Source organism: Dryas octopetala, chromosome 1 (genome assembly GCF_963921425.1).
Source record: "Dryas octopetala chromosome 1, drDryOcto1.1, whole genome shotgun sequence".
Lineage (NCBI taxonomy): Eukaryota > Viridiplantae > Streptophyta > Magnoliopsida > Rosales > Rosaceae > Dryas > Dryas octopetala.
Genome location: NC_141366.1, coordinates 8,619,701 through 8,645,656, shown reverse-complemented (window position 1 = coordinate 8,645,656; position 25,956 = coordinate 8,619,701). Strand labels below are relative to the sequence as shown.

The 25,956-nt window shown below is 33.8% G+C and overlaps 1 protein-coding gene and 1 pseudogene across 1 annotated transcript; one reads left to right on the top strand and one right to left on the bottom strand.

The window, feature by feature from the left end:
• Positions 1-73: 73 nt before the first annotated feature.
• On the bottom strand, positions 74-1,418 carry LOC147297381 (uncharacterized; annotated as a pseudogene).
• Positions 1,419-20,241: 18,823 nt separating this feature from the next.
• Positions 20,242-21,813, top strand: RING (SBP (S-ribonuclease binding protein) family protein). Its single transcript, XM_086228384.1, has 3 exons — positions 20,242-20,485; positions 20,575-20,947; positions 21,079-21,813. The coding sequence occupies exons 1-3, from the start codon at positions 20,421-20,423 to the stop codon at positions 21,652-21,654; spliced, it is 1,014 nt and encodes a 337-aa protein (XP_086084510.1). The 5' UTR covers positions 20,242-20,420; the 3' UTR covers positions 21,655-21,813.
• The last annotated feature ends 4,143 nt before the right edge of the window (positions 21,814-25,956 follow it).

The following is a 25,956-nucleotide window of genomic DNA, read 5'->3' as shown; positions in this document are numbered from 1 at the left end:
GTCGCATGGGCTGCATTGGCATTTGGATCAACATGTACTATGCATGTAGCATCTGGCACTCATGCAAAGTGACTTAGGGTAATTTGCTTTCCATTCCATTTACATAGCGAAGTTGAATAAACAATATACAACATTCGTTCTTGGCCCAAAAAAAATATATACAACATTGGTTACACAATAACTGAAGCCAAGAACGTTCCAGCAAAAAGAGTACCCCGACGATGCCTTTATAACAAGACATACTCTCACCTACCCGTTGCACGTGTCATCTGTTCGAATTCTGGCAATGTGTATTCTCAACCAATGCAGAAATATAACAAACACTGAATATGTATACGAAACATTTGAATCTTTTTTGTTCATCAAAAATAGACCATCTTTTATCATCATCATCAACTTCATGAATTCTAGTATTGAGATTGTGACCATTTTTACTTTTATTCCAACACACCCTTTTACCTCCTCTACAAACCCCACTCCTCAAATTCACACCCAAACCCCCCACCCTCCCTCTCTTCCTCAACCCCTCCAATCCTAAACCTCACTCTCCCCCTCCTATTCCTATCCCCCAATTCCAAGCAAAACTTATTCCCACCATCTCCATTCCCATTCCCATTCCCACTATCACTCTCACCCACAACACCACCATTCTCGACCAAAACCTCCTCCCACAACTCCTCCCCATTCCTCCTCTTCACAACCGACTTCTTCACATCCGGAAAACCCGGCAGCCATCTCGGGATATGAAAACTCCCCCCGGAATCGGTTTCCCGCGGAATTGGAATCCACGTTTCTGCACCCAATCCCTCGCGCCTCGGAATCGGCCTGGCAAATGGGGTTTCATTGATTAGCTTAACAAAGTTGGCGATGTCAATCAAAGCGCCTGAACCCAAAAGGCAGTACTCGTTTTGGTGAAGCCTGGAAGCGCCTGTGAAGCCACTCACAGACTGCAAGTCACAGAGGGCGTTGGTGAAGTCGATGACGTTGGAGTCGGTGCGGTTGGCCTCGGCGGCGTAAGAAGCCGAGGCCTTGGCTATGGCCTGGAGGTACTTGATGGCGACGTGAGTCAGGGCTTGGAGGGCGGAAAGCTTTGTTTTTCTGAACCCAATCGACTGACAGATCTGAGACACTGCGATTCTGGCTATGGCGAATGAGAACTCTGATGGGTTTGGGTCTTCTGTCGGTGTTAACTCTTCTTTTGGGGGTTTGCGTTTTTGTTTCTTTGATTTTGGTTTTGGTGTTGGGGTCATGGTGGTGGTGATGGAGGGGGGGCTTTTCTGTGTCTGCAGATGATGTTTGATTGGTTCTTCTTCTTCTAAACCCTAAACTGTTGGACAAACTTTGGGTTTTTAATATGATGGATTTAGGGGGACAAAAAATAGGAGAGAGTTTCGAAACTTGCACCTCTAACACATAACGCTTGCTACTTTTGGCGCTGGGCAAAGCCCATTGTCGTATAACAAGACTCGCATAAAATTTATATATCTAAAATCTATTTTATTCTTTTTCCTGCTAACATGAAACTTTTTTTTATTTTTTATCTTTTTTCTTAGTATCTATTTGGTTGGAATGATTCAAAATAAAGTATTTGAATTTCAAAATAAGGATAAAATAGTTGTGAAACAAATTGTACAAGTTCATATACAATGTATTTCAAATAACTAGATACAATATATTTCAAATTTATTTAAAATAATTATATAAAACAATCATTTGTAATGAGTGATGCTATATGCACACTCCAACTACACGCCTCTTTTAACTTTTTAAAATTTGTAATTTTTCATAACACTCATCACATTACCAAACTATCCCTATTACATTCAAACTAATTTCTCTTACCAAATTTTCTCGCTTCATACCCATCCCACACTCCCAAACCACCACACAACCAAAGCAATTGTTAACACTTAGAGATATCCCCTAAATTCAAATTTTTTTTATTCAAATCTAAATCTAAGGTTTTCCAATCTAATTTCAATTATTTAATTCATCACAACACCTTTTTTTTTTTTTTTTTTTCTATTTGAGATGATTTGGATTGCGAGTATTTAGGGTGTAAGATTGAAATTTTGTGTTAGGAGGTAAACATGTTTGCAAGTCGTTTAGCATTGGTATGCCGAACCAATTGGGTTCTAGATGGTAGCAATATGCCAAATAGTTTCTGTTGGATTAGCTGATATCCGTCGAATGAAATTCATGAATTTTTTTCTAACAAAAAAAGTGGTTCGGCGAGTATTTGTCGAACCAACATAAACTATCCAGCAAATTGTTGCAGGTGGGGTGTTCTGTTTTTTTTTTTTTTCTTTTTGTCCTTTATTATATTTTCATATTGGGTTAAATTTGTAATTTCAAAAATTCAATGAGAAGGGTGTGTAGTGAGAGAAAGTGAGGTGTTCATATAACATCACTCTTTGTAATCCATGTTTTTTTTTTCCTAATTCAAATATATATGATAATGAAAAAAAATCAAGTGTAGATATCATATTGTAGACTGTAATCTTCCAATCAAATAATGTAAATACGAGTTGATTGTATCACAACACAAGAACATTGATGATATCTTTATTATATACTATCAATGTCCTTGTGTTGTGAAGCTTGTGATGTGATGAACTCATATTTATGTGTTGTCATGTGTTCAACTTGTATTTATGTGAATTTTCACTTACCCACACTGCGGTTAACTGATTATAGTTGTCATTTCTTACCACACTACTTTCTAGACTTTTAACATGTTTACTTTCAATTTTTAACCATTATCATCACATGTGTGATTCAAAAAATCTAGTTGTTAATTAAGTGGAAACAAATTTTGTGTGAACAAATCGTCACACATAATCTTGATTCTTGACATATTCATTAACAAAAAAAAAAAATGCAAGGATTTAGTGGGTAAGACATCATAGGGGATAAGTTTTAGCTCATGTCCACTAATCAACTATGAAACTCAGCTCAGTACTCAATCAGAGAAAGTTCATGATAAGCAGTGATTGCAAAATCCAAGAAGAATAGGCCTCAAACAGAACAATATACGTGGGAAACACTGCCAACCCCAATCAGAAGTTGAAATTCTTGGGCTAGCTAGAGTTGAATGTTCCAACTTGATCCAACACCAGATTGGGCTAGCTTGGGCCCATATTCTTTGGGCTAGTTTCATTTTCTTTTTCTTTTTTTAGCCATGGGCTAGTTTCATTTTCAATCGTCCCAAATTACAACCTTAGTCATTCAGACCCATTTTATTTTTACTTTTTTGGTTTTAATTCATGATTCCATTTTGGTTTAATGGGTTGTTCTGTATGGAGCTTTTACTAAAGTTGTTACACATCATTTTCAACAGCTATTTATATGATCATATAGGACAACCTCTCCCTTCTTGACCAGGGCACGGCTTTGCTTAATGAATTTTGGAACATGTGGTTGGACCGACTTTTTTAGGATGATAGCATAGTCCAGCTGCCTCAGCATAATCAAACAGTTGGAACCCATTAATTCGAACAATTGCACCATACCCACCTATGAATTTATTCACATGCCCTAGCTAAGAAAGAAGAGGTAAAGTCTTGCACATAGATTAATTAAAATTTAGAAGATTCTTGTATGACTTGACCAAGATTCTTGATTTTGGATTCAATGGCATGACTTGGAAACCATGTCTTGGTCCAGCATTAATTAGCAGTTGATTCCTTTAGATCGAGCTAAGACATATATAATGCTGGGATGGCCCATAAAGTGTGTGATAGGAGATCACATTACTCTTTCAACTCCTTTTTTAAATGCTCACGGTAGTTGTGCCTAAAGTATCAGTGCTCATTTTTTCTAGCTCTCAAAAAGTTTTATATATATTCATAGCTCATTGATGTATATAGGTGCTATTCATACAAACATAGTCTAGGTTTAGGTCACTTTCCAAGTTTCCATGCCATCCCTCCTTCTCTTCAACGCTAAAAATGATTTTTCAAAGGGAGGAAAAGTTAGAAGTTCATCTAGAAATGAAGGACATCTATTTTCCTCTTCTTCTTTTTTTTTTCTCTTAATCTTTCACCTTTGTTGATTATGACTTTGAAGTAACTCATAGAAATACTAACTTCGTTCCAAAGAGAATGCTTGAACCCCCCCCCCCCCTCCCTCTCTCTCTCTCTCTCTCTCTCTAGCTCTCTGTATTAAAAATAGTCATTCTCTTTGTTTTTTGTCTGGTTAGGAAAGCCATTCCATATGGACAACCTTTTACATGTTCACATCACATATATATGTTGTCACCATTGTTCTTCCAAATAGTGTTAAGGAGACCATGATCATTTTAAATTCAACTTCAAATGGAGTAGGTGGTTGAATCCTTATTTAAAAGAAAAAGGAAATCAAAAAGACATTGCTATCTCAATATTTTAACATTGTTCATTAATTTGTGAAAAAAAAAAAAAAAAAAACAATTTATTTTGTACCAGAACTCCTAACACCAATCCTTCCACATAGCAAAACCATTTTCACAACATGCCATCCATACGTACTTGGCCATATCTTGAAGAATGACAGTCTCTCTCCCAGTCCCTATCTCTCCAATTGAAGTACAGCCACTAAAATCATATGCCCATAATTTAGCTAATTTTTTGGCCATTGAAGACTTTTAAGTTTCTTTAAAATGCAAAACAATTAAATGAAAGTAATTCAACAGGATGGGAGAAGATGATGGATTCGCACTTAGATTTTATATGTTGCAATTGGAAACCCCATATGTATAAAGATCATGGGATCGATGAAAATAAGCTTATAGGCTGAGCATATGGGATGGCTGTCGGTGGGATATGATTGTGTGTGCATACAAGGCATCTTTCTATATATATATATATATATGTATATAGTTAATACTTTTACTTTCTAATATACAATAATAAAAATCAGCTTTATTGGGTTTTGATTCAACCATGAAATTAACAATCCCAAAGATATTATGCCTTAGCTTTACTTCTACTCCACCATCTCTCTTATCCCACCAAATCCATCTTACTAAAGCACACCAATGGCAGTCCTCAAAATTCCCACATCAAGGATATGCTATTTGAAAGGCCATCATCATAAGACTCTCTCTCTCTCACACACACACACACACACACACTGTTGTCATATGAGAGTGGGGACAATGTACATATATAAAAGGAAAATGTGTTGTGAGAGAGCAGAGGGAGCAACATCAATTTTTAAGGTGATGACTATAGCTGATAGCTGGATTGTGCCCCCCAACCCACATTTATTCACACATCTCCTGGTGGGGCCCACAATTAATCTTTTGTATATATGCAGATCCATAATTTTAAGCCAGGCTTTGTCCACTCCATCACCATCAAATTCCCACCACCCATATATATATATATGCTATATGCATGGAATATGGATATATATATATATATATCTGCAAAGTGGACTATTCTCCTTTATGACACACCTTTCCATTTCTCTACATCTTTCACTACTGGGGACCAATGCCTAATCAAGCATTCAAAGACTTGATAGACATGGGGCTTGGATACTGGGATCCTCCATTTGGGTCAGTCCAGGCCCACTTTCTCTTTCTCTCTATCTCTCTCTGGAAACTATAAATTTAAATCAGTGGGGCTGTGTGTGTCACTTTCACACATGTGAATTTGACAATACACAGAGTAGGGCGAACCGGCCAAGTGAGCATACCATGTGGTATGAACTATTAAGTTATCCTGATAGCCTGTTGTGTTATTGTCCTAACAATAAGGACATGTATATATGCTGTCAAATTAACACCCACTTTTTCTTCTTTTCAATTTTTTTGGGGTCAGCAACATTATCTTATTTGCTGATGTGGGGGTTTTGAAAATTAACTCTTCTGCAAGTATCCACCACCTTCTTGAAATGCGACTGAACATATATCAATTCATTAATTTCCTGCAAAAATTATTACATGGGCGGATGGGCCAACTCCAAATTTTTTTGAATTATATATTTTTCCTTATGCTTCTTTTTTGTTTATTCAACTTATGAAGTGCCTCAAAAGGCACAGAAATCACAACCAAACATCATTCAATGTGTATGAAAACATGTAATATTCAGGCTCTTGTTTGACCAGGCCAGAAAATTAAGAAACCAGCATTTTCTTTGACTTTGTCTTTATTTATTTAATTATTATTTGTTTTTACTAAATGTTCAGTTTACCTAGCTATAGCATACGTACTAGTGGTGCAGTGTTGCACGTTTACCTCCAATTTATTTATATAATGCTGGTCTGCATAGTTAGTAGAGAACTCAGTTTTGGAGAAAGGTTAGGAATTGAAGCATATGGCATGCAATATATGCGATATGTAGAGATGTGATTCTGTGACATATAACAAGTTTTGGATTAATTAATGAGTGTTTATATTCTCTCCATTGTAATATTTTCCCACATATCTTATTCTTATACCCACCATTAAATTTGAAGAAAAAATATAAAAATATTTTTCTCACCTCCCATTATTTCTATAATACCCTTTGATATACCAACTTAAACATTCACCTACTAAATACTCTTCCCACCCCCTTAACTATCATCTCACTCACCCATTTTTTTCCATAATTATTTTATTCCATAAACCATAATTTTACTGTCACCAAAACTTAAAATTGATGATACTATTTGGTTGATGCCCGTACATATAAAATGTATGATTATTTTCTACCCTAAACCCTTTTTATTTATTTATTATAGTCTTTAATCAAGAATTCATTCTATTTTAATGTTTTTTTATTTAGAAATTACATATTAAGTTTAGGAATTTAATTTGGAATTTAGGAATGAGTTATAAGATGTGTATAAGGTTCTTTTTTTACTATTTGGAAAAGGATCTAGATGGGTGGGTGAAATGATAGTTAAAAGGGGTGGGAAGAGTGTTTAGTAGGTGGATGTTTGAGTTGGTATATCAAAGGGTATTATAGGAATAATAGGAGGTGAGAATAATGTTTTTATATTTTTTTAAAATTTAATGATGGAGGTAAAAATAAGATGAGAGGGGAAATAGGACAGGAAATATAAATCACTCTTAATTAATTTGACATTCATATTATTGGGTCAAGAGTGGCATGAGAAGCTATCAAAATTGTTATTTGGGTTTAGTTGATGTATATTTGCACTTTTATTATATTTCTTTTTAATAATTTTATTTATTCATAAAGTATAATGATTAAAAAATAATGGTTAATTTCGTATTAATTTATTACTCTAGAGCGTTTATACACAATATATATTAATTGTCAACTAGAAAATTAATAAATCTCGGGTTGGATAGGGTGGCAAATGATGCACCACGTAGGTGGGCATATGTATACATATATATATGTATCAACTATGAAAGTTATGCTCACTTATGCAATGCAGTACATAAAAACAAGGTCATAGCCAAAAATCGCCACGCAAGAATAAAGGCCAAAGATTTATTGTATTACTATTATTATTATTATTTTTATTATTATTTGTTAGTGGTCCGCCCTTGAATGATTATGAATAATGGACCATCAGAAAGTGAGTGATGCCCCCAACCAATTGAGGCCATTGAAGGTTAATTTTGCCTAAAAAGTACCGATCTGATCTTGAGTTCCAAATTCCACCTCAAAACCCCACTTGCACATTGATTTGTTTGGGGCTACTTCTAATAGGGACTCGATCCCATAATGCCCGACAGGTTCGTTGGTAAAAAAAAAAAAAAAAGCTTTGTTATTAAAGATTTGGTACTTTTTAGTGAATGAAGAAAAAGTCAAAAAACGGAAAATATAGTTTGTTAGCTCACAATGTTAAAGAAATCTTGAATTTAAATCTCCTCTTTTAAAAAAAAATCGGTTAAAAACGTTAAAAAGAAATTAATTAATTAACACAAACAAATACATGTGAATGCAATGCGAGCTCTCTTTTTTTTCTTTATTAAGCACTCTTGAGTCTCCAACTAAATTTCTGGTGATTCAAAACTCTTTTCTCCATTCACATTTTTTTTTTCAGCGGAAAATTAAAATAAACAACAGTCTAAAACATTTAATTCAATTCAATGCAAACTACGCCTTTCAATAAAAAAAAAAAAAAATCAATGCAAAGTTGCAAACTACTAAAGATAAGGGGACCGAAAAGGACTAATATTATTCCTTTTTGCTTATTAGCGTTAGTCTTTTTAATTAGTTCAACCTTCATTTTCAATTGTTAGCAAAAAATGATCGAATAAAATAAAACAAAACTTGGCTTTCAATTTTCATATCTTATTTTGTGAATGCTTGTTGCCAATTTGCCATTGATGGTACTGAGTCCTTATAGCTAACTGGCCGGCTAGCTTCATTGTAAGAGCATCATATGTGCCTCATTAGCGTGAGAAGACCGTACTACTCAAAACGCATATCTGATAAATAAATAAATACGTTAATTAATTATTATAAGATATATTAATTGAATAAAGTTAGATATCCATATATATATTTATATATTTGTTTTCCAAATTCTGGATAGAGTCAGAGAACCATATTTCTAAAGAAAATTATAATAGAAGAAACGGTACAGTCACCATTCAAATGAGGTTAATTATGATGCCCAATAAACTATAATATGAGCCAAAACATGCAAGCTTCTGATAATTAAATATGTTCATTTTAATTATAATTTTTATGGGTTCATGTTTTGTGTCAATCCCTAAAGAGAAGGTTACAAATTTACAATAATAATGATACTATAAATAAATAAATATATTGTTATATTAGTGTGGCAAGTCTCATGCTGGTCACGGAGGGACAAAAGATCCCAATAAATGGGTCCACTTTTGGCAACCTCCAACGACAAATCTGTATCATCCAATGTGGCTTTCAAGTGGACCATATATATCCATTAGTAATTCATTAATTAATCGCTTTGTTTGAGGCATTTTATTCTCTTATACACCAACCTGGATAGCTACTCCTACTGCTATACCTACAAGTTGATATGTATATGTACAAACTTAATTTAAACTATATAATTAATTTATAGGATTCAGTGATAATTAAAATAATACCCATTTTGAAACCCATATGCATATGCTGAATCATTTGACCTCAAATTGTTTATTTATAATGTTGGTCATGGTTATTTGTTTATTACTCGTACTTGTTACATTACACGGCACTTGGGTTAGCATAATCATACCATATACAAGAATACAACTTAACCTATGTAATAAATTTAGAATTTCTATGCAAGATTTGTCTTTGATTAATTATCTTAATTAATTACTTAATTCGATCGCATATATCATATAGAGTTTTCTTTTTTAAGTCCAGTTCACAAATAAGGTTGATAACTCAACACACTTGTTATTGTAAATCTTAGTTCGATCTACTTTAATGAAATGCAGGCGGCACAGAACCCATCGAGCGATCCGCAATTGCCACTGTCAATTAAGCAGTGGCAATTATTGTTACTATGTGACAATAATTATTTGAACCTGCATAAAAATGATACTTGTTGATTTCTCTTATGTCTTTTCTTACATAAACATATCAAAAACTAATGAAATGAACAAAAAACATACAATTCAAGCTTATGAAGTCACACACACCTGTTCTATAGCATAAAAATGATTGTTACTAATTGCCACTATCAGATAGTGGTAATTTATCCAGTTAAAAAAAAAACTCACCGAGCGCTCAGCAGAGTACCAATCGCTTGGCACCAAAAACACGAAATAGTTATAACGTGAGTTTTATTTGTATAAAGTTGACGTATTTATCATAACAGCATTTTAAGTGAGTTTGTTTATCATTAAAGTCTGTAAAATAAACTTTTTAATAATTTATTTTATTATAGATGGGATTCATAGCAACATGCATTGTTAATATATATGTTCAGTATAGTATTGCTACTTTGCAACAATTTGTTTTCAGCTTACCCAACAGCTAGCCCATAGTTTACTACATATTTTATTTATAAATTAAACTGATGTTCTATATATGTTAATCTCTTTATTTCTTGACATGTATGATCATGTCACGATATCATTATTTTTTTATTATGACTAATATAACTAATTATCAGTCTTATCAGAAATTCTTGAAATTTGGTGATCGAATCCAACAAGCAGATTCCGATCCAGCACGTCATTTTATTAACTTATCTGACATTCTGACATAATTATCAACTGCTCGAGCCTGTCTCCGACAATTTGAAATAAGTTCTGCAAGAAATAATTTATTTCATCAAGTCACATGCATTAATTAATTGAATACAAATTCAGATATATATATATATGGTCATAACATTCCCTAAAAAGCTATGCTACAGTAAAAAAATGAATTCAATTTTGTTTATCTTAATTAACGTGATAATTAATGTACCATTGTTCATAGTTAAACATCCTGAATGATCTCGTCATTTATTATTTTTTTCAAATACATTTACAAAATATACGCTTAAATGTAAGAAAAGAAAAGAGGAAAAGTTTTTCTTTAAGATTCAGAATTTGATTCTCGCTAATAAAAACAAAAATGAAATGTAGGAAGTTGTTTAGCTGTTTAGGTAAGAATCGTAAGATTGGGGAATTGATTAGAGCCAAGTAGGCAGACGGTGCATGTGATTAGGTTTTGCCTTGAGTAACTGACTGCTGGAACCGACAGCTATTACGTCTATTGATGAGGAATAATGACATATATATCATTCTCTAAAGTAATTAACTAGCTAGTGCTGTATTCATGACTAATAAATTTTCCATGATTAATTCATAGCTACTTAATCATGCTTTTCCACAATCACGGTACAATGGAATATGAGCATGCATGCATGCATGCAATATGAAAGAAGCTTCTCGTCTTAATTAATTATATCGATTTTTCGTGAATTAATTATAACGAATTTAATTTGAGCTAGATATTATTTCCAAATGTATATGCACAAATATATTTATCAAGAGATATTTATTTTTAAAAAAAATCTAGGGGTAACTTTGACACATGGACGGCATATCAACAATTAATGAATTGAAACTCGTATATATTAACAAAATAATTTATGTATGTGTGACATTAACTGCCGACAACTATTACAATATTTAACCTTCACGTACTATTTATCTATTCACCAAATCATGCATGCTAACCAATTATATGTTTTGTGGTAAAAATATATAGAAGTATAGACAGTAAACAAGTTCTACTCTAATGCAAAATATAATTAAATGTACGTGAGAACAATACGAAATGTAAAATAACATTGGAGCACCGAAAATATTCACTCGCATCCTGCATTATGATTAAAACAAACACTACAATTTTCTTTGATCAAACAAACACTACTACTTTGAAGTAGTACTTTTACGGTTTTACCTACAAGGGAATTTGAATATGACTCCAAAGAGCCTCTTGCATATAGTAGCAAAAATAAAGCTTATAATATACATATAAATATATATATATATTTATTTATTTATGTGTGGTCCTGAGGCCCAGTCATGTGTTTTTAACACTCTGTATGATTGATGAAAGCAAGGAATTAATGAGGGGCATAGCAGATGCGTAGTTGCGTACACAAATAAACAGAATATTTAAAAGAAACAAAACAAATAAAAGAAAAATCCAAATGACCCCAGCTGCTTTGAAGTTAGCAAATTACAATTTCATTTTTCCATCTTTCTCTTTCTTTCATCAACCTTTTGTTTTCAATACGTCATTCATAATTAGCACACATGTCATGTTCAACCCAATTGAATGCCATTAACTATTGAGGAATTTGGATCTTGCTCCTCTGTCTTTAGACGGTGTGCTGTTGCATGCCTTTTATAAAATTATGTACATTAAAATAATCTAATGATCTAAAATATGCCACGTCACTTCTCTTTCAATAAAATTAGACAAATCAAAAATAAAGAAAACCAACCCCCATCCCCACCCATTGCAACACCCCAGCCCCAGCCCGTCCACTCTTTTCGGCAGCCTCCCCCCCGGACGTTGGCCGCCTTTTATTTTTCTCCTCACCTAAATGAGCTCTTCGAGAACCTTCTTCCCATATGCACCTATTATTACCCACTCACTTTTGTTTGTCGTTGTTTGTAAGTAGAGAATCAAATTCACCGAAGTTTGACTGTGACAATCTGAAGTTGTAGAAAAACAAAATTTAAATAAAAAAAAGAGAAAGAGATTGCGTGAGAGAGAAATAGTATGAGGTAGTCACAGGTAAAAGGGGAGGAGTTGGTCACCGAAAAGAGGAGAGGAGAGGAGAGGAGAGGGGATGAGGGTAAGCATAATTAGACTATTAGATTATTTTAATACACATAATTTTATGAAAGGTAAGCAGAAGCACACTCTTTAAAGGCATAGGAGCAAGATCCTAGGAATTTTGCATTTTTTTTTCTTTCGGGATTACTTAATGATATTTAGGAAGATTCAAATTTGATGAGATCGATCCTTTTTAAATATAAAACATTAAGTGTACCGTGTACGTGGCTCTATCATGTACAATATTTCTCATTATACAATTCAATCACAAATCATTGTACCTTAATTAACAATGTCGTACGTCTTTTGTTTCAACCTAAATAATATACTTTTATTATTGCATGAAATGCATGCATGCATTAGCTAGCAATTATTTATTTACTTAAGAAAAAGGGCATGACCACTATGACTTGACATTTTGGATCTAACTAATTGGGCCGACAATTTTGTCTTCTTAGTTATTTTCAACTTATACCAAAGTAAATCTTGTGCTTTATATTGATTAAGTCTTTGAATTTGATCAACCCCAATGGTTGAAATAATTAATTTAATTAAATATATTTTTCTCATCTTGTTAGCAAATAATATATAGCAGCCCACACGTCTTCTCCTTTCACCCTCAATTTCAATCGTGCCATGTCTAATTAATTAAAACAATATCGTAAGTATAAAATATCAAAAATTAAATTGTCCAATATCTCAATTAATGATTAAATTTCTATAGGAATATTTTAGTCGCAATAGGTCCTATCTCATAATCAATTTGTTTAAGTTTTTTCATTAATTGGTTAGGGATCCATAATATTGATCTAACCTTTGATTCTATATATTTGTCATTTCCACGAATGCAATTAGGTGATGTAGAAAGCACGATGGGATACAAAAAAGAGAAAACAGTTTAATTTGTTCTCTGAGTACAACTTATATTTGATTTTATTTTCTATATATGTCATACGGTCACACCTCACGTCATCAAAAGCCAAAATTAACTTTTTGATTGTGGCTTGAAAGGTGTCATAAAGCAAAATGGGTAGCACTGCACCAAGTCGATGATCAAAAGCTTAGTCACATATGAAATTCTATATTTAATTAAGTAATGTCTATCATCTGCTTATCAATAAAAAATAATAACAAATATTATATGCTTAATTCTCAGAAATTGTCCAAAGTAGATTGTCTTCTTTTTTTTTTTATCCCTTTTGACATAAAGTTTGTGCAATTCTCAATTTTACCGTTGTTTCTCCAACATAATTTAAGGTGTCACAAAAGCAAGGATGGGTAGACGGTAGAAGACGTAGACCCATTAACCCATCAAAGTGCCATTAAAAAAAAAAAAGATGATTGTCTTTGGTCGCTTTCTCAAGTAGTACTGTACATATATATATGTACATGCATCATTCCTGACGTGCCTCACACCTAAAGTCATTAAATCTAAAGTGGGTGTGTGAAATAGCTTTCAGCTTTATTTCAAACAACATATGCAATGTATTAATTAATCATTGTAATATATGCCTGCAGTAGCTGCATTAGTATATTAATCTCCCAATTATATATAATATCCTTCTTTAGAAGAAAAAAAATGTAGTTGATTAACAATGACACATTGCCATAATGGGGTGCAGGTGAGATGTATAGAATTAAGAACAAAATTGTATATTTTCATAGGTTTTTTATGCACTGCAGAGTGCATGTGGTTGGAAGTTGAATTGTCTGGGGATGATGATGTTTGTGTTTTGGCTACACGCATTAGGCACATTCGTTTAAATCAAGAAAACTTGTCATTACAAGTTAAGGCTTTCCTAGTCAAAGAAAGAGACAAGTAGATTGAGGTAATGCTTCTCTATTGACCAAAAAATAAAAAATAAGATTGAGGTAATGCTTGAATTGAAAAGCAAAAAATATAAAAAAATAAATAAAAATTAACAAATGGGTTACATTTTTCTTGGGTTTTGATTAGGAAAAGACAGAGAGATACATCAATTTTTGACTAGACCCCAGGATGGGAGTACCCTTATTCAAAAAGCAACATAACCCCATTATACAATCATATCATTGAAAGCTTGAAAGCAAAAGATTTGGCCCACAATTGCAGGGTGTAACATAATTTTGATAAAGTACGTGACTAGTGACCACACTATGATGGCTATAATATGCACAAGTTTTCTCTATCAATCCCTGTTTGTCCTGCAGCCTCCAATAGAGAAATTCCAAGAAAGTGACATATGCCAATGTCTCAATCAGTTTGGCTCTCATTTGGTGTTTGTTGTGTTGTCAAACAGATTGATATATAAATGTATTTCATTGAATTCATTTTTACATGCTGCATTAATATTGTTTGTCAAATACACAAATCCAAGAATGGGATAGAATTGAGTGGAAGCTTGCGGTGTACAAAGTTTGCGGCCAAGAATAATATTTATATGAACCCATCAATGGCCAAATACTAATTAATTAGTTGATTATTTGTGGGAAAAGATTGAAAATGGATTGTCATTGTCTTTATCTTTATACTTCATATATTGTCAAAGGGAACAAGGATGAGTGGAGGATTTCAACTATTTCTTTGACAAACATAATAAGGTGCGTCTAAAGTTGGGAACCAAATTCGTTGGACACAATGATTTTCCAACCATTTTCCTTTTCTCATTCTAGAGAGTCTAGGCTAATAAATCGAGAGAAAAAAAAAAATCATTATTGTAGGAATCCAAGAGCGGTGCACCTCAACGACAATATAAATTTTAAAGTTGCTAAATGCTTAATACAAAATAAGTCTAACAAATTATTAATTTCAATGGTATAGATTCAATCAAGAATTGTTGAAGCATGTTTAGCTAGGCAAAATTTGAGGAATTTATATTCGGGTAATGTCATGATTTTTAATTTCTTTTTTGTCAGAAATTTAAGGTGCTTCATGCTTGTGGTAGTGGGCCATTGGCAACACACCATAATTAAATGCTTGATAATTAAGCTGCGTGTGGTATTGGCCATGCAATATGCATAATTGCATACTCAATATATATTTCCCAATGTCATGACTCATGAGAAACGACTGAGTATTAATTAATTAATATTTGAACCAACTTTTTTTGTTTTGGCCAAGTTATTTGAACCAACTTGATTAGTAGAAATTTCACATTAAACCATTGATTAGCAATTGAGGCGGCGGCATTTATGAACCCGACATAGTGGTGTCGAATCATTTGATCTCAATGAGCGACCTAGCTAATTTTTCACTAGTTGGGTGTGTTTCTTTTTCAATTAGGTCAATAATCACGATTAATTAAGCATATGCCCACAAATTACGGATTTCATGACTTTGGAGGGACCAAGTGCTCCTGTTTGCTTTAATATAAAAGCATGACAACTTTATCAATGACTTCTATTTCACTACCTACGATCATTTAGCTACCCACTTCATAAAAAAACTCATCTCCAATCTTGTTTACAAGATCACATTACCTAAATAGATCAACGATAATATGAGTATAATGTTGTTTTAACAAATAGTCTCATATATATTATGCTGTAAATTTGTAAATATATAAGAATTCAACGGATTATTTGTGATTAGATTCACAGTTTAATAATATAATAAATTAAATTTAATATGATAAGTAAAAATAAATTCAATATATTGTGCCAATTCCGACAAAGAAGATGGGACTTAATTGTTATACATGCTTAGTTTCATCATTGGTTTTTAGTTTTTTGATCAAGATCGATGATCCAAGTGGGGGTGTAATCATAGTCCTTATATGATTAAGAAAAGGAGATCATATGCTTCTTGGTTATCAGAACCACTATATATGTTGAGATGCTCTCTCACATCATGATATATATTTTATCTCCTTGTGGTTCCCACATTTGAAAACTTTTAAGAATCGTCATGGGATCTTCCAAGTGGAGGCATATAAAACCAACCTCATATAAAAGCAGAGATAAAAGGCAGGCATGGCCGGCCTAGTGGCCATTGATATATGCTTGCAACATTATATATATGTGAAAAGAGAGAAGCAATTCTAGGAACTTCCTTGGAAACTTCTAAGAAATATAATTGTTATTGAGAAGCTTTAACACAAATTAGGTAAAATAATAGTGGTCTAAACCCACTATTTTCATTCCACGTAGAAATCATAACGACTATAAAATAGACACAAAGTTATATAGAGTACTCTACCACCATGTATGTTCCCTCTATCTAAAAAAGCTAAAATGTACAAATTAAAATAAAATATTAAAAACAACATTGTATAATAGTATCGGAACTTAGCTTTTTCTATAATGTGCTTCTTATAATGACAATGCCACATATCATTCTATTTGACAAATCGAAGACAAATCTGCTAAAATGGCCAAGAACTTTATATTTAGTTTCCTTGCCCTTTTTCACATACTCCAAGCCTATATTTTATTAAGTACTTGATTGCATTGATGAATTAGAAATCCAACAATATTAATTATATACTATTTTCATACTTTAATAATTAATACTAAGTTACCAATACATGTAACAATCTTTAGCATATATACTATAATCCATGTATATATGATTTGGGTTTTCATCTATCTCCCTCTTTTATCTATTTGTGCTTTCTTTTTAATTAATTATATTTATTTGTCTTTGCTTGGTACGTAATTTCTTTGTATTTTAAACGTACCCTTATTTTCTTTTGAGGGGGTTAAAGTGATGCATACGTTTGAAGGGTGAGCCCAAATGGGATATGATTTTTATGCAAGCAATCATGGAAGAAATGAAAAAGAGAGATCAAGAGACGAGGGATAGTGAATATGGGAATCCATCTGTCTACATTTATATTTGCTATCCATCTTTTTGGTGGCAACTCCTTTTCTTTGATTTATTTCCCTTTCTTTTTTTTGGCCAAGATTTCTTTCCCTTTCTTTAAGTTCTCCTTTTCTTTTCTATTCAATTGTGCGTGTTTGTGAGGGAATTAAAGAATATGTTAGATAGTTTCAGACAAGGTGGGGTTACTGTTCTATCTATTTCAGTTTGGTCAATACCCCATAATTTGGTTGCACAATTTCTGGTGTGGCCCTCCTATTCAATTTTGGTGTCTGAAAAATTTAGATTCTAATAATTTCACTACTGCTCTCTTTTCGGGTACAACTTCACCCTTGACTTTGACCCCAAGTTAATATTTTGGTGTAGGTTGTGAAAATTGGTAGGACTTTAAGAGAAAATGCAATAAATATTTCTTGTACTTGTTGGGAAGGAAAATTAATTGGCGTTATAAATAAAAAATTATTTGGGACTTGTTAGGAAATGAATCTAGATGAGAATTTTGAAATTAATTCCAAGCATTACTCAACCTAAATTTCAAGAAGTTGGCATTGTGATATGAATGCATTTTACTCAAAGTTTATATAAGAACGAAAAACACCCATATCAATTTGCTGTCAGATTGTTTAGAGATCAAAGTTAATTACCAAATTTATTAATGATATGTTTGTTACAGATTTCACTATTAATTAAATGGAATCTTAGAAGATATAACCTGCTCAATATACAGTGTACACAGCCTGTGTCAAAAAAAAAAAAAAAGTGTACATAGCCTTTGCCTGTGACCTTCTCTTCTCAAATAGGTATTTTTCACAATCCAGATTGTTTTTTTCTGAGACATAAAAAAATAATTAGTTTCCTGAGGACGTACATCGCAACTCGATCATAATTGTTAGCTTTGCCATCCCAAAAAGGAAAAAAACTGTGATATGCTGAAATTTTACAACAGTGAGAAGTGAATTATTCTAGAATTAAAGTAGTTTTCAATGTGCATGCAACAATTACTTATTTGTTAATAATATTGGCATAAAAATTATATGAAATGGATCGAGCGGTAAGTAGTGACCAACACATTTAATTAATAAGAAATTACAGAAATTTTTTTAACTTAGAGTTAAGTAATAATTTGAGAATCCGATCTGGTTTTTGTTTATTAAGAAAGAATTAATTAGCAAACGAAATTTATGAAACCATTTTAGGAAGAATTTAATTTTCTTCTCGATCAGTACTTGCGTAGAAAGAACTACCCTTTTTTTTTATGACATAAAAAGGAAAGAAGTGTTGGAAAGTACTCCACATGGGACAAGTTGTGTTTTACAATAAAAGAGATAAACATACAATACAACTCAGAATGGTCTCAATGCATGGAGTTTATATGAAAGGAATCTTTTTATGACAAGTCCAATTTGTTCTTTCCTTTTCGGATAAAAAAATTAATCCAAGTTTTATAGGGACCATAACCCCATTTACCCTAGTGCATTAAAAATGATCGGGTTTGCATATGAAATTTTAAAACACATGATTAATGAACCTTAACGCGAATGATATATAGTAAACGAATTACAAATCTATTTACAATTCAAATCTAAGCATAATAAAAATGAATAATAAGGTGTTGGCTTGGTATCTCAAAGGGTGAAAGAGTTAGGCAAGCTATTGCAAAAGAAGATTTTATAGGCCTTGAGCTAAAATTAATCACATGTCCTTGAGGCTTAAGCAATAATTAATTGGCATGCACTTATTCAACCCTATATCTTAAAATTGTTCATGCATAAATTGCATACACATGTAGGTGAACCTCTTAAGTATTGTAAACCCCAATGGCTTTTCATTAATTTTATAAACAAATGTTTGTATAATATACAACCTCCAAGTCCAAGCAATAATAAAAAAAATAATTAAATGTTTATGAAAGGACTAATCATAGATTATACTATGGACACTACTTAGGTCACTCCTCACTCCAAAATCGTAATTTTGGTAATACCGGCACATGATCGAAATTTTTCATTTTTTAGATCACTTATTATAGATCATCTCTGCAAAAAATCAACTCAATCGGAAATCGTTTAATTATATAATTGTTGTTAATTAAATAAAAAAATCAACGATTTGGTTAAAAAATTATTCTATAATTGAAAATAATTAATTTTTTTCTACTTAATTGATAAAAGTTATATAACCAAACAATTTTCGATTGATTTAATTTTTTACAGAGATACTCTTTAATTGGTTATCTAAAAAGTAAATGGCTCCGATCATACAACAACATTGTCAAAATCATGGGATGACCTTATAATACCCTTTAAGAGTGACCCAAATATTGTCCTTATACTATTTGCACCATTGGCTAAAGACAAAAACCCCCACACTCCAAAAGTTTGAAGCCATCATGTAATGTTGACCCCTGGCCTCGATTTCACAACGCATCCTCCATAAACACGCTACACGCCCATTCCTAGCAGCACTGTAGTGTACTACCGTGCACTCGTCCCACACCGAACCACTAACACCCCCCCCCCCCCTCTCCATTCCCTGGTTGTCCGTACACGTAGACCAGACCAGTTAAAGAAGGGGACAAGGTAGCAAAACGGGAAAACCGCAATGAAACGGAAATGCGGGTCCCACTCCCCTTGTCCCCACCTCAACCGCACAGCCGTGGGTCCCACAGACGTGGCTAGTGGGGTCAGCTTTTAGTGTCTGTTCACACAGCCACCCCGCTTCACACGTGCGACCGTGGCTAGGGGGCCCCACTCAAAACTGAAGGTCAGGAACACAACGAGCCCTATGGAGGATGGACTGGACTGGACTGAACTGTAACCCTCCGTGCTGACGTGGAGACCCTCTGCAAGGGCACCGTGCATCGGATACGTGGCGGATATGCTGCATGTCATTTACTGCAAGGAGAATCCACAATTCACAGCAAAAAACTCATCCTTTGCTGTCACTTTCCCTAAAATGCCCTTACTGACCCTGTAAGTTTGGCACTATTACGGAAAGCCAACGTGAAAATCCAAAACCAAATCACACAGGATGGAGGGTCATTGTTCTGGATATGGAAAAATCAGCCAAGAAATTAAATGAGAGCAAATCTGACAAAATCTGTCACTTCCATGTTTTGTAATATGCTTTTATAATTATTTTTTGGAGAAAAGTTGTATAAATAAATGGGGATTTTCTATGTTTTGGACCACTTTAACTTTTTCCCTCTCTAAAAAGTAGAAAGGGCGTCCTCCTAATAAATTCATTCAGAGTCCCTAGTCGCCACCTCTATTGCGTGCTCTCTTCCTCATCCCATCTCCATTCTCTTCTCTCATCTCTATAAACTCCCATTCTATTTCTCTCTCACCCCAAAAATTGAGATTGAAATCACAAGAAAAGTATAGCAGCACCAACTTTGTTGTTCATGGCAGTTGAAGCTCAACAGCACCACCATGCGATTCTTGTCCCACCTCAGTTAATCCCAAATAGGTACTTATAACAAGCCTTCTCCATTTTTTTGGTACATGGGTTTTGCTTGATTTTCAATTTTTTGACATGGGTGTGGTTGATTTTTGCAGAGATTTCATGAAAACAAACCAAGCAAACGGCTACATGTACAATACCCAGATGGATTCTGGTCTGCTTTTGGGCTCAACAACAATGCCAGAGAGCAATTTCTTGCCCATGTACCAATCCCCTGTTTGTGATCAACAAGCTGCTAAGGCTTCGCTGAACAGGGCAGATAGTGGGCTCACATACAACAACGTATCTGCTCCTAGAAAGCGGCCTAGAGACTCTTTACTCAATGACTTCAACAACAACAACAACAACAACGCTTTCACAGTGCCTCAGAAGGCCAAAATGGCTGGTGGATCATCGTTTTTCGACCAGGACATTGCCTTCCAGATCCAAAACCAGCAGTCTGAGATCGACCGCTTCATTGTCCAACATGTAAATTTCCCTTCTTTAGTAAATTTACAGATTATTATTATTATTATTTTCAGACAGAGCATTGTTTCGAGATTAAGAATTTTTATTTTTATTGTCTGTTCTGATTTTGATTTGTATGGCTATTTTGACAGACTGAAAAAGTGAGACTGGAACTCGAAGAGCAGAGAAAGCAGCAATCAAGAATGTTGGTGTCAGCAATCCAAGAAAGGATTGTGAAGAAACTGAAGGAGAAGGACGAGGAGCTACAGAGGATGGGAAAGCTTAATTGGGTTCTTCAAGAAAGAGTCAAAAGCCTATTCGTTGAGAATCAAATATGGAGGGACTTGGCACAGACAAACGAAGCCGCGGCCAATTCTCTACGCACCAATCTAGAGCAAGTGCTGGCGCACGTTAGCGAGGAGCAGAACGCTGGCCGCCTCCCCGCAGTGGAGGCAGCGGCAGCGGTGGAGGATGATGCCGAGTCGTGCTGCGGTAGCAACGATTTCGGGAGAGATGTCGAGGCCGAGGACACGGCGGCAGGAGGCGGAGATGCGGCGGCTGGCGGTGGCGGGAGTAGGAACTGTAGAAGGTGTGGGGTGAGAGAGTCAAGGGTGTTGTTGTTGCCATGCAGGCATCTATGCCTGTGTACAATGTGTGGGTCCACCCTTCTCAATTGCCCTGTATGTAACTCCGTCATCAATGCCAGCGTGCATGTTAATTTCTATTAGAAATTTACTCCTCAAAATTGAACACCAAACAGAATAGTTTGTCAAATACATTTTGGAATTTTGGAACAAAAGAAAAAAGAAAAAGAATTAGAGTACAATTTTTTTTAAATTATTTCCCTCTTTCTTTTCCTGGGTATATATATTTTCCCTGATTTATTATTTTTCTTTCCTTTCTTTATGGTATTGCATTCTTTTAATGAGCAATCTGGATCATGACTAAGAGATATTGCTTTGATTGTCTTGAATCTGGATGCCACATTGAGTTTAGTATCTAAAGCAAAGGGAAAAGAAATTGTCTGACTTTTTTAACAAGGGTGGCATACCTGCCCCAGTACTTAAGCCTTCTTTTTCTTTTTAAATCAGAGTTTTACTTTTCCCATACCAATCCACAACATTGGAAAGTTCTCAAGTGGTGGTTTGAATGTAAAGAACACAATGCATATGGGGCATCTGTTCAGGATAACACCTCTCGTTAGTTTGGCAACGTAATGCATAGTAACGTTACGTTGACTGTAAACTTGAATTAAATATTCTGTTAAGAATTTATATAATTAAGAAAGAAAGCATTATGTTTTAAGTTTTGAACTATACACAGTCAATTCACAGCTAATTCTATCAAATATTTAATTTATAGTATGACCGGACAGTCTGAAAAAGACAAAAGTTTCTGAATCACATATTCGGTTAAGAGTTTGTTTAATTAATTCTATTTTTGAATTACATATTTGATTAAGAGTCAATTTAATTAATTATCTAATTTGTAATATGACTGGATAGTCTGATAAAAAAATATTAATCATCTAAAAATCAATTATTTAATTTGTAATCTGATTAAATAGTCTGACGAGAAAATATTAACCGTTTAAATTATGCATATGCACAATGCCAAAACCTTTAATGTTGGGACAAAGCTAAAAATTTCGATCATAAAGGCAAGGTAAAATCAGAGTAAGAGAACAATCGCGCAATGTCAAAATTAGCATCATTGTTCATCTACTACGAAGTGGGGACCTCCATTCATTTGCTCTTTTGTAACTTTTCCCATTTTTCATCCTTTCTCTTTTTTTTTGGGTAACTTTTCCCATATTTTTTTGTTTTCAATTGCTTCTTGGGGAGTGAGTTGAATGCTTTATGAGTGTTTTTCATTATTTTCTTGTGGACCTCCATTCATCTACTTCATATCCTTTTACTTTTTCCCAAATTGTTGATCCTATCTTTTCACGGTTTTATGTAATTACTCTAGCTACTTGCAATTTTCTGCCTCTAATACTATTGAAGAACCTCCCATTCATTACAAATAGTGGTTTAATTTGGGTAGGTTTCATATGGTCTAAAATCGAAATCAACTTGAGTTTATTATGTGTTGACAATTTCTTCAACTTGGGTCAAATCTAGTTTAACTCAGATTGAGATTGAGTTCTGGAATTCGAAACCAATTCAAATCTAAACCTAACCTTAATTTTATTCAACTAAATCCTCCGACCTGTTAACTCAATATAAGCAACCCAAATTGCTTAATTAGACTTCAACCCAATCATAACCTATAATTTATATTAAAGAGAAGTCCCTCTCAATTTTTGTTGCTAATGAATAGGATCTTCCTCTAGATGGTATTTGGATACCACAGCTCATTGATAACAACTACTATTTGCAATATTAATGCACTTCTTATTTGGTTCAGTTAGCTCCTATTTCTCACCTTGCATGTCAACACTTGTATCGTAATGAATAGTGCCAATAATGACAAAACAAATTATAAACAGCTCTTAGCCTATTGAAGAAAACTTTGTCTAATCATTCAATGCACAAATTAAAAAACTTTTGCTTTCATGAAGTTCTTTAATTTATTCATGCTGCTTACTGATCCGATCCAACTAAGCTATGACAAAATCTTGACCTCAATTATGGTTATGGCAACACCACGTACAAACCACATTAATATTTGATTTTCTTATTTTTTCAGTGAAAAAAGTTAAATTAAGTAATTAGAGAATATATCATTAATTACACATCCGCCATAAAAACTGAAAAAGCATGCATGACCTTGTTTGTTGTACTTCTCTCATCACATCATGATGAAACGAAATGATCATGATGATACTTCACATCCCTCATCTTCCTCTTTCTATTTTAGCTTTCGCATGATAGTTTTGATTCTTTTATCCTTGAGTTCTTTCTATTCAAATTTCAAAGTCTCATTTCTTTGCAAAGCGTAAAGCCTAAAGGACATTTACTTGAGAACAGACCCGTATCCATTAGACCACTATATTACTCATTTCTCTCTCTCTCTCTCTCTCTCTCTCTCTCTCTCTCTCTCTCTCTCTCTCTCACTCACTTGATCTTCAACTTGTTTGTGTTGTGGTCATTATGTTAGCTAGAAGGTACCTATACATTGAATGCAAACTCAAGTATTAAAGTAGGAGAAAATCATATAAACTATCTATTTCGTGCATTCATCATTTTTACTACTATATATACATCTCGAAGAAAAAAAATTCAAATTAAGTAACTCGTTTACAACTAATATATTTGAAATTTTACAAAACAATGAGCGAATCCAATTTCTCTTTTTAAACCGGCAGTGCATGCACTGCCCCCACAAACAATAATTCATCCTAAAACTTTTGGTGACTAGCTACTATTGTAGAAACGGGTTTGTTTTCTAATTTGTTTTTTAAAATGTTAATTCTGATTTATCTTTTCCCAATAAATGAAAATCTGAGTTATTTTACTATGTGTATGCAAATTATTTGCACCCCCTATGTAACATCATTCATGCATGGAGAGATCGAAAAGAAAACAGTAACAAATATCGAAGTCCATAATCACTATTGCTCAAAAATGTCCAAAACTAGTGGTGGGTGGGAGTGTACGTTTGTTTAGGAATGACGTGGGCATGTGCCAAGTGCAAATGCTCACCTGACACATCAGACTGATAATATTAGTGGGGCCTGGGTCCAGTTTTTTTATTATTATTATTATTAATTATTGCTTGGTTTCAGAGCTGCTGCCATCACCAGCAGTTGGGCAAATGGTGCATATGCCCAAATCGGATTTGACTATCAGCACCGGAAGGAAAATACCAAGTCCCACTGTCGCACTACAAAACAATTAGAAGATGAAAAATAAAACAGATAGAGTCTGTCTTGTAGAAAAATAAAAAATAAAATTTACCTACTGTTATCACATTATCTTATACATAGTAAAAGAGAATTAATAGATAGACTTATCAAATATATAATTATTTTTTTATCACATGACGTAATAGAACTAATGTATAAATAACATGAAATTTAACATGAGAATTCTTGTATGTAAACTTCTTGAGGCAGTACATTGGATATTTACTTCTTGGAGTTTCCATTGAGGTCAAATGGATCAGTGTTCAGTTTTTTTTTTTTTTTTTACCTATGCTTGGCATTCAATGAGTTCTTCTCTATTATTGTACCAATGAACAGTACAAGCAATAATGCATGCACCCCATATACATACATTGACGTACATACTTTATTTCCTCTCTTTTGCAAACTAATTTTGGGACCAAAAAAGTACTCGTGTTCAATCCGATCTCCTCCATATTAATTTGGTTATAACTTATAAGCTTAATTTATACTCCAACCTAATATGCTCTTAAATTAAATCTAATATTTTCCTGAACTTTTGATTCTTGCTTGCCTTTACAAAAGTAATCTAAAGAATAAAGTGTGACAATTTTCTTTAATATTTTTTCATTATAATTCTTAGGGGTCTGCTCGATCCACTTGTGCAACCAATTATGACATAACCAGTAATAAAAGGATCAGCTGATCGATCAGAGAAAGAACAAGAAAACAAAGTATGATGCATGATGTTAGGTGCACACAAAATAAAGGTTGGCAGAGAGAGAGAGAGAGAGAGAGAGAGGCCTTCATGAGGTTAGAAAAAACATGTGAGTTGGGGAGATTGTTGCCCCCACCTGCTTTTACTCTCATGGGTCATATGTATATGGGGTGTTGTGAAACTGTGAACCTAATTTATTATAATTCAGAAAAAAAAAAACGAAAAGAGCCCTAGCTAAAAGAGAACCCTAAAAATACGGTAAAGAGAGAGAGAGAGAGAGAGAGAGAGAGAGAGAGATCAAGTAGCAGAAAGAAAGCGTACGTTAATGGGTGTGTCAGTGTATATAATATCTACCTATATGTATATAGCGTGTACCACCCATGAGCATGAGGCCATTGTTGGGTACCACTGCTATTCTGCAAAACATGCAGAGCCGGAGGGTACAATCCCGACAAATTTTGGCTTGCCAGTACTGTGTTGTGC